Source organism: Anser brachyrhynchus, assembly GCF_964034855.1.
Source record: "Anser brachyrhynchus genome assembly, chromosome: 9".
Lineage (NCBI taxonomy): Eukaryota > Metazoa > Chordata > Aves > Anseriformes > Anatidae > Anser > Anser brachyrhynchus.
This window is the reverse complement of record NC_137703.1, coordinates 8,960,956-8,971,692: the sequence shown is the minus strand read 5'-3', so window position 1 is coordinate 8,971,692 and position 10,737 is coordinate 8,960,956. Positions and strand designations below refer to the sequence as shown.

General features: G+C 35.9%; 1 protein-coding gene across 16 annotated transcripts in view; it reads right to left on the bottom strand.

Annotated features, from left to right (window-relative positions):
- Positions 1-871: 871 nt before the first annotated feature.
- ATP11B (ATPase phospholipid transporting 11B (putative)) overlaps positions 872-10,737 on the bottom strand; it is a 62,059-nt gene continuing 52,193 nt past the window's right edge. For 2 of the 16 annotated variants that reach the window (XM_080604586.1, XM_080604575.1), the window contains 3 exons: positions 8,940-9,073; positions 2,524-2,597; positions 872-1,204 (listed from right to left, as the gene is read on the bottom strand). In XM_080604586.1, coding sequence (XP_080460712.1) covers positions 8,971-9,073 — 103 coding nt within the window. In that variant the 3' untranslated portion in view covers positions 872-1,204; positions 2,524-2,597; positions 8,940-8,970. Of the gene's footprint in view, positions 2,598-4,151; positions 5,237-7,525; positions 9,074-10,737 lie in introns of those variants that run through there. The other 14 variants (XM_080604572.1, XM_080604576.1, XM_080604582.1 and 11 more) reach the window with 9 other exon arrangements.

Genomic DNA, 10,737 nt, shown 5'->3' with positions numbered 1-10,737 from the left:
GTCGCCGCTCCGTTCACCCGAGTGCGCCGAGGACTCTTGCTGTGACCTGCACCTATGTACGCAGGTATGTAATTAAAACAATGACCCAGCTAGAAGTGAAAGTTTTATTTAATAAATATAATTTCCATTAATCATTTTTAAAACAACTTCTACTGCCCGAGCTGTACAATGAACACTGACTCGCTGTCAGAGAATCAAAAAAAAAAAGAACGTGAGGCAGCCACAGTGTCAGAGGTCCCAAAATCTTTGTACTAATTATTGCTAGTTTCCAGCTGTCAATGCCCCTTAGTTGCCTAAAATTAAGGATCAACATTGTTAAAAGTGTACCATCAAATGCTCCTCACAAAGCTAAAATTCAAGTTTTTTTCTTAAAAAAAAAAAGTTATCTTACTCACAGAACAGGAGTCTAGCCAACTTGTTATTTTAAATTGTGCATAAGAACTGAAGTCTCCAATGGCCCCATAACTGGAAATTTTAAAAATCTATTCTTTACTGTAGTTAGCAAATGATATCTTATTTGTACCTGAAAACAATCCTCATTTTTAATCCACACAATTGAGAAAGAGGAGAATAGTTATCTTTTAACTCATTGCCAAAATGCAGAAAGAATAAGAATGACTGGACTTTGCTCATAAACAAACAATTCCCTTTAAATCTGCTGAGGAAAAATTAATATACACCATAGCACATTTAGGTGTATTGTAGGGCTTTTTTCAGGCAAGTCACACTTTATGGTCTAAGCTACAGTATTTTTCATCTCTTCCCATTTAACATTACATAGCCATCTTTTGCCCATGGCCCCTCAGATTTTTATTCTTGTCCACGCACTTATACAAACCAGAAAAAAAAAGCAACAAAAAAGTCGTATCTACAATGATGACAATTTTATATACTTACTGTAAAACAACATAACATGGCAACAACTAGAGCAAGGCGAATACTTCAAAGTGATGAGAATATTCCTTTTAACGAAAGCCACAGAAGCTTGGGCAGCAGAGAGGGTCTCTCTAAGTTATTTCTGGCATCTCTAGGAGCAGTAGAAAAAAATCTGTGGAAAGCAGAAGCCTTGCAAATACTGATGCAAATGCATGTCTAAGATGATCGATGGCAAGAGCTGATACAGCCACGCGCAGCCAATCTTTCCTCCTCCTGTTTATAAATTAAGTCATTCAAATACAGCGCAGAAACCAGACAGATCATGCCACTGGAAGCAAACAACAGAAGCAAAGAACATACAAAACAACTGACAATAAAAAGAATCACAGGAAAAAAAAATAGCTGCAAAGAACAAAGTCTAAATAGGAGATAATTTAGGAAAAAATCTAAAATTAGTCTGTTTCCCTGACAAACGGTTCGCTCAGCTCTAGGAATGAATCTTTTTTTTTTTTTAAAAAACGTGTTTTGTGTAACAATGCAGCAGCAGGTTTAGTTACGATGGTGTCATAGCTATCAGTTATTCTACAGCAGGAGACTAACATAGTCTAAAAAAATGGGTAAGCACGATTATGCACTTTTGGACCCTGAATTTCACCAACATCACTAATATTTATAAGTCTAGAAGTGTCAGATGAAACTTAAAAATAACATAACTACTGACTGAACAGCTTTGAGACATTTCTAACACTAGAAAATGATTATTTTTTTTCTCCAATATAGAAGTTAGTCATTAAAAAAAAAAGTGTTTGAAAGTATTACTAAAGGTTCTCGGTAAGAAATTATAGTTGCCTAATATTCATTCTAAGTTGCATAATCTTTTTTTTAAATAATCTTTTGCATTAGAAAACAAATCATTATGAAAATGTGAAGCCAAAGTTCTCAGCATTTCCTCTCTTGCATTTTTTGGTACCCCCTTCCCCCACAGACTTAAAAAACATACAGAATATTTTTTTTTCATCTTTTCACTGCACCCTTTATAACGCGTAAGTCTGGTAACTAAAACTATGTTTTTTTCTAAACAACAAAACCCCCATTTTTACAGAACAGGAAAAAAAAAATCTGCTGAGAACTCAAATCAGTTCTCTCAGGGTGGCATATGGAGAAGGTGCTCCTTGAAAGACACTGCATAGTAAGGTGACAAAAATCACTCTTGCTTTACTGGGCTGTCTACTGTAGGCTTTCCTGCCCTGTGTTATGGATTTCAAGGCCAAGAGATAATTCTACAATTTTTTCTCTATGGCCAATTCTTCCTCACCTGTTAATTCTCAATCAGAGAGATGAGTTCTATGTAACTATATAACTAAGTAAGTTCCATTTTTTTAAAACTTATTTGTTAAGAATTCTATACTGTACTCAATGCACAGTGAATGTTTCATACATTTTAACTGTCAAAGAAATACACAGAATATTTCATCTTTGAGTAAGAGCAATTTCAAATGATCTGTGATGTACTTACAAAAAACATGGTCACTTCTTCCATCCAAAATAGTTTTCAGACCAAAAAAAATATGGTCTTGTGTGAACCAATTCTACACTCATTAAATGAGAAATTACTGATTTAGATTTACTGCAAATAGAAAAATATACCTTGGCGGACAGATGGATTCTTAAGTTCTTCCTGAATTGTTTAAATGCATGTTTCTTCGGTAACCTTACAAACACTGGGAAAAGGGAAAGTAGGGGGGAAAGGGAGAAGAGGAGTTGGAAGGTTTTAAAGAAACACATAATGAACGTAAATTATTCTTCAAATACAGGGCTGTGCTTCTTTTGAGCAAATATAATCAACATATTTGTATGGTAAAAGCCAAAATCTATTTATGTACAAAGCTTGAACCGATCTAAATGCTTGGAGTGGGGTTGTTTATCAAAGCCTCTGACTTTTTCTGTACAAAGTTAACCACAGTTTATATTCCAATACACGATACACTAACCACACATACTGATGAGGTAATGAGGCCTAAGATGGTCAGACAAACCGAGTGGATGCTATGGCTGACACGGACCAACAAGTACTTCTGAGAAGTTAAACATAGTGGTTCAGACATAGAAGATAAAGCTAAACAGCAGAGATCTGTTAAGATATTCTGAAGCATTCTTATTTCCTTCATTCAAGGTAGGGATCTAGTACACAGCTGAAAGCTTCAAGCACTACACTTAGGCATTCAAAGGCATGATACAAATATCCTGGTATGAACTATGAACACTAAATTAAATACTTATTTAAAAGGAAAATTTGCTATTTCTTTCCTTGTTTCATAACTTATTTTATGGCTTCTATCTGTGAACTGATCTTGATCTAATATCAGCAGGACAAAAACCTCATATCTTGCATGTTCAAGTCACTACAATTTTCAAAAACAAGGCTGCAATGACAATTTACTACAAAAACATTGCCTTTAACAATGAAATCTTGAAAATCCAGCAGTATCTGCAGCCTTCAGTTTAGAATGAAGCTGCCAGTCCTTAATGCAAAAAAATAAAGTTCCATGAGAACTGAAATAACACCAGTTAAAGCCATGAACAAGAACAATTAATAGCAGACCTGTTGATAGCTGAGGAACATCCAAAACATGATACAAGGAGAGCTGGACCTCACCTGCAGCTCGTTGAACCTGGGAGAATTTGGGATGATCTTAACAAGAGGGATTACACCCCTCCCTGGCCCCACTAGGCTGTCACATCAAGATGTCTTCGCCACACAATTTGCTTGGGATACAGCACTTAAGCTAACAGCAAAAACTCGTGCAGACAGGGTAAAAGCAGCTAATGCTGTTTTCGCCCAGATCTTAGGCTTAACTGAATCTTACAAAGTTTGCATAGACACTACTTACAGGTGCTATTTACAGTCTGTTCAATTTACAGTTTATTCCACAAAGAATATATATATACATATATATATATATATATTTAATCTTTTGCTGTCTGACGAAGATTTTTACAATATTGATGGGACTTCAGTGTCAGAGACTGACTCCAAACTGGATTCCCAAATAAGCATCCAGAAGCAGCACCATTTTTACTGGCCTCTACCTGAAGACTACCTAAGACAATGCTCTATTATATCCCTAGTGGCAGCACGTCCATTTTATCTCCCACGTTTAAGACAACTAGTAAGCTTAGCCATCTTAGCAAAATGAAGAAGCAGATGTTGCTACGCAGCCCCAAACACCCAGACACACACTGGTGAGAGAAGAGGGGAGGAAAAAAAAAAGTACCTGCACGATGTACCATTCAAAGTTGCATCTGTGCAATCTGTTTTTATTGGCATACTTAGGTATCAAAACATTGCCACCAATGTCTCAGATCCTTTAGATATATGAAGATAATTAAGCATTAATTGCATCTTTGAAGTACAACATGACCAAATATAAATACATGAAAAAGAAAACATGCAAAGATTCCCCAACGTTAAAAGGATTACTCATTCAAAAAATTTATGCTAGTGAGACACCTGCACAATCCACAATTTCCTTCCCAATTTTCCATGTCAAGTCCGTGAATTGTTATAACAAAACACAGAGCATTAGAAAAGATGACTGGCTTCTGAATTGTACTTCAAGAAAAGTGAACTGTTACACCCCTTACAATTCCAAATTACTGATTTGTAATCTAACTGCTCTTCAGTGATGACATTGCCATTCATACACCAGCATAAATACTTGAATTGTATTTCACTCTCAAAAGTATTGAGTGTTTATACACTATAGTAACAACCCATGGGAATAACAAGATTGATTTGCAAACCGTTAAGACAGCATCTGTAAGAAACAGGTTCAAAATGAGTGCGTGAGCGTCTGTGTGTAAAGTGAAGGGTCATCATGAAAAATGAAACTTTAATAAAATTTCATTTTTGCAAATTCAGATCTATTGAATCATTCGGATTTGGGAGAAGAAAGATTTTGACGCTGTGCTATATCAATGTCTCAAATACAAGATTCCAATCTGCTAATATGGTAACAAAAAAAGATTAAATGGTCAGAGGTAAACGTATTCCTTACAAAAATTATTTAGCAACTTGTGGATATGATTAGAAAAACTACTGGAAGCAATTACAGTCCAGATGACTGTTATGCTAGGCCACAAGACAAGCCACAGTTTGTCTTTAAGTCATGCTATAGTCCTGTCTAGGGCAGGGATGCAGCATTGAACTCACTTCAGAACCTACTATAGGTATGTGAGCACCACATGGCTTCCACAAGGCATTTACAAATGTCCCTGTTAACAAGTGGGTGAGTCCATTGTGGAGAGAGTCAAGATGCTTCTGTCGTTGGCATAGAAGGGATCCGATGAACTCCATGATCTAAAGTAACAATAAAAGAAAAGTTTGGCTGACTGGGAATTTATAATCTAGAGGCAAGGAGCAAAGTCTATGAAAGCAAAGATAAAAATGTTAGGAGATTAGGCAAATGTAGCTCTTTAAGAGAGTAATCTGTTAGTTTTATGTAAAAACCTGCAATTCATTTAAACCTTTGAAAGTACACTATAGTTAATATAGCCAACTATGTAATTAAAAATTCCATGCTTGCCAGAAAGGTAAAGTTACTCTCAGCTACAGATATTTTCACTGCTTTAAACTGAAATGACCAGAGGTTTATAGGCCAGCTTTCCAACTAGTTTTAGTACTGTGCCTCAAGAAAAAAAAAGAAAAACAAAAACCTCAAATGTTGCACACGTAAATTCAGGTACTGTGAACGCTACGGTTTGATTGCCTAAGGTCACTCTAGTAAAGCCTTGTGGTAAGCACAGCTAACCACAGCATGCCAGTAGATCGCTGTTCTAACATTAAATGCCCGTGCTGTCTCAAGTTACAGGTGGGCAAAACCTCATCTGCAGCCATGAGTTTATTTCAACCCTTACTGTTAAATTTTTTAAGTTAAATTTTAAGACATCGGGAAAATTATCTAACATGTCATGAGTCTTGATTCAGAAGTGATCTTGCAATGTCTGTCTCTTAAGGACAGATTACTGCTTTTGGAGAAGAAACACTGCAGAGGGGCCACTGTTCCTGGTTGAACAACATTATAGGACTGTATGTGAAAAGCTAAAAAAATAAAGAGTTGGAATGCAAGAAATCCAAGTATAACAAACTTATCCTCCAAATTTGCCTCTGTCAGAAATCTGCTGTTTCTTTAGAACTGTTACATGCAGTGCCTTGATACGAGTACTACTAATGGCACAGCCAACAACACATTAATGAGCCCTACTGTACAAGAATGTATGTGATCCAGCATTCTTCGTATTTTAGTGACTGACAAACTGACAGACAATTTAATGGAACAGACAGACAAAAATGCATTTCATCATACTACACCACACATTTTATATTCTAACTGGTGAACGGAACTATAGAAAATACTTCTTGAATACATTTTACAAGCAGTAAGTACCAAATTCCTGTAGCCCTCTACTCCAAGCATTTGCACAGATTTGATTCATCAACATTTCTATCAAAATTTGATATCATATTTGATTTCATGTTCAGTTATCATATTTGACAGAATATCATATTTGACAGAGAATCAGGAGCACAAAATACAACACAACCTATCTACATCAATATTATTTAAAATACTGCTCATCATTCCACAGCATGCTTACAATTTGCTGCTGTCTCCTGGTTGAATATGAAGCTGCTATATACAGCGTAAGTATGCAAGAGACTGTCTTGTTTGTGACTGTGTGATCTAAGACATCACCTATTAAGTACAATGAAAGCAGCTCAAGAAAATTTACAAGCATTTTTAAATCACCAAATAGCTTTTTTAATTGTACCTTCACGATTTCTCAACTTATACCTGCCGTATGTGATCAAACCAATTAGTACATTAAGAAATAAACAGACTTTCACATATTATAAGGCAAGCGTAAGGGAAGAATGTAAACAGTCTTAACTTTTAGACTAGGTTTTAAGTGACGTTGCTGTGTGGATGCAACTGAAGTCACTGGAGAAAAGACTGAAACAACAAGTTTTCTTTGCAGTTCTACTGTACAGAAAGTTAAGTGAAATGAGAAAGTGGTTCAAATTTCAACCAGAGGCAAAAGCAAAAGCTACGCAGCTTCAAGCCCTAGTGCAGCACCACTATAGTTTTGCATAATCATTAAACATAATACTAACTTCGATGTTCTAACAATTCTGAAGTTATTTAGCTAGCTGTAACTTCATTTGAAAATCATGAGGTAAACAGACACGAAACCTGAGAAAAAGCAATCTTCAAAAAATGCTTAATATTCTGTCAAATATGATTCAACTTCAATAATATTTTTAAGTTAAAGAAAATCAAACTGCGTGAAAAAAGGAAATCGTAAAAGTGTAAATACATTGCAGAAACATAGAATACCTACCTTGTAAAACTACACATTACTAAAGGAAATGTTAACCAAAAAATCTGCTCTAATTAGATAACAACAAATGAAATAAATAGCACGAGAAGTGTTTCATTTGGAAAGCACAGTTTTACAGAGAAGTGGTGAAAAAACACCAAAAAAAAAACAAACAAAATAACAAAAAAGCCACAACACCTTAGAGCAAATACCACCAAAATGTTGATTTTTAGACCAATTAAATGCTCATCTTGTAGATTAAGAATTCTATTAAATTGTTTATTTTACACATCATGCCCGCCTTCTATACAGCAAGAATTTAATTAAAAATGTACTTATTCATCATAACAGTTCATTTTTCATATGGAATGAAACATTTTGCATAATCATACCCTAGATTTGTAGAAATGCTGAGTAAATTTCATAAGCAAGCCAAATGAGAGAAACCAACTGAAACCACAGACACGGCGTTCAACACAAGAGTTCAAAACAGGGATGTACTACATATCATGTCAATACCTAAAGGCAAAATCAGAACTGACAAAGCTTGTCAGTGAAAATTACCCACACAAGATTTCATACTGAACGAATGATATCATGACCTTTAATGAAAAGGGACAGTGTCAAATACAAAATGAGTTTCCTTGATAACGCGTGAAGTGCAACTTTTTCAGGTTTGCCTTTTGACCAACGAAGGACCATGATATCATTCAGGGATTGAGATTACGATGTACAAAAGACCATTTTTATTTCTACCCCCAAATATTTCCGTGTTTGTTAGACAGCCCTCTCTATTTGGAAATGGGGAGATGGCACATGAGCAGATTTAGTAAGAGCTTTTTCCCCCCACAGTTTAGCTCACTGCAAGAACGGTGTCGTTCCTCAGAAGTATTTGATTACTCTAACATGCTTTTATCCCACTGAGGTTTGTTTCACATGTGGTTTGTGAAGGAAAAGATTTATTTAGCACATACTTTGGAATGGCACACATGATTTTGACAATATACCTTCTAGAACTGAAAAAATGTTTAAAATTCTTAGAACCTGATGGCTCTGTTCTGTCAATTACACTGATTTTAGAAACAGATTATAAAAGTTATACTACAAAAATATTTCATCTCCATATCAATCAATGGCTGCAAGATTAAAGACTTTCCTTATAACAATAAAGTTATATTCAAGGAGGGGGTGTGAGCCTTTTCTATATCTTCAGGAGTAATTCAAGCTCCAAGGTAAATATTTGGAGGTTGTACATCAAGAACCAAGGGGAAAAGTCTTTCGACTTTACAAACTCCTGATTCGTGAAGGCAAAAAATCATAAAACAGGAGAATAAAAGCAGCAGCGAGGCTTGATTATCTAAAGAGAAGAATGTACAAAAAAAAAAAAATCAAGAGAAATTATGATAGATACAATGCAAGAACTTGTACTAAGCCAAACTAAACATTTTAACAGAAATTTTTTGAAAACCGTTTTTCCCCCTCCCCATCCCAAAAGAAAGCACTCAAAAAGAAGCAAGAAACTTATCGTTGAGGATGAATAAAGTACAATAAAGTGTCGCATTTCCTACTTAAATAAACAAAACCTGCAGCTGGTTTGCTAGACAGCTATAGCTGCAGGCTCATCAGGTTCCAGTTTATAGGAGAATCGTCTGCAGCAAAGGCTATTGAGAGAAATTCCACACCTGTTGACCCGGGTTGGGCTACATCTTCCCATTAGTCGTTCCAGCATTCTTCTAACAGATGTGCATGCTGTTTCCCCATCTGAGAAGCAGCACATGGAGTCCAAGCAGTTGATACCTGAACTTGTCTCAGTAAGCTGGAAGAATGAAATATAAAAAAAAAAAATAATAAAATTAGTATTTGCAAATTCTAGCAATAAAGATGTTATCAGAAATAACTTAGGAAAGGCAGGTTTTCTTGAAGTTAATGTGTTGAATATTTTTCAGTCTTACTGAAGAACTACAATGACGTTCACCATTTCCCTTCCCAAGGCCTATAAACATTAACATTTGACGTTCCCAAGGTTTAAAACACAGCCTTGCTGAGCATATGGAAATTGTATAACACCATTTCTGCTTAATGATAAAAATAAACTGGTTAGCAATTTTCTGTATTATAGCTATAATGAATTTCTGGAGCAGAGCCTCATGCAGTTTAAACTGTCCAGCCTTGATTAACCTCAGTAGAGGTACAACAACTTATACAATCTGCTGGTGTATTTTTTAAGCAAAATCTATCAAGAGAAAGCTTCAAATCAAGGCTACAGAATAAAGTGCAGCAATGTGATTGTAAGTATTCATTATTCCTCAAGAAGTGTAGAACGCAACTTCCAATATTAATTTAGATCCTATCATAACCATAGGTACACACATCCTTGGCTTTGCAAGGAACAAAAGCAAATTCCTAATTTTGTGAAAATCTTCTCTAGATACAAATCAGACAGATGCTAAAAAGGTTTAGTCGAGCTTATGTCAGTACGAAGAGCAATTCAGCATTAGTATAGCAAACTTTCTATTGTTCATTCTTAGCATATGAGAAAAGGAGCCAAACAAAACGAAAGTTACACAGAGATGTATCGGATAAAGTTAAATGCCACCTATTGCTGTACTCCTCTATTATTTTTGAACACTAGTCAACTGCAACAACTGAAATCCAACTGAAATTTAGCACTGTTGGACAGAGAATATCCAAAACTGATTTCAGCATTCTTTCCAAAAAGAAGTAAGCAGAGTGTGGGGATTCTTTCTGATTTTACTTAAAATCTCTACATGACAGCATCCTGTCAAACAACTGCCACACATGCAAGCTAATTTTAAGCACCTTTTATTCTTACCTCACTCTCAGACACCTGTGAATGAGGAAACCCATGAAAAGGCATCTTAACCTATAGCAGGACACCACTCAGTTTGAAGAACGTTCCCCGACTCTTCACCATGTGACTGAAAGTAAATGACTGTTGTCTGAAAGACTTTGGTTTCCAAACCCAATTTCTTCCATGCCACCCATTCTTGCCCAGTACTAACACCTCAGAGTTTCTCAGAACAGTTTCTCTGAGCAGACATCGACTACGAGCAGACACATTCCTTCCTAATCCCCTAAAACCCAGGCAACTTGGACAGATTACAGCTTCCTAACAGAACAACTCCTTTTCTAGAATGAAGAGGCAGCCAAAAGAAACAGGAGACTTTTGGAAATCCAAGAAATCCAAGTACAGTTCACAACTGTGCTGTCACAGAAGATACCATGACGAGGAACAGCATAATTTACAGCATTGCAGTGAAAGCAAGTACAACCTTCACGGCAATTTCTTATTGTGCTGACAGAGTACTAGACAAGAAATTACACAGAGCAGAAGGAATTCCTAGCAGGAGGTCAGAAAGCAAGCTCCCTGCCACATATACAGTGATCTTCACTGTTGTGTTAACAGCAAAACAAACTCTGAACATTCCTCCACTTCAGATTTCAAAAGTCCTGACACAG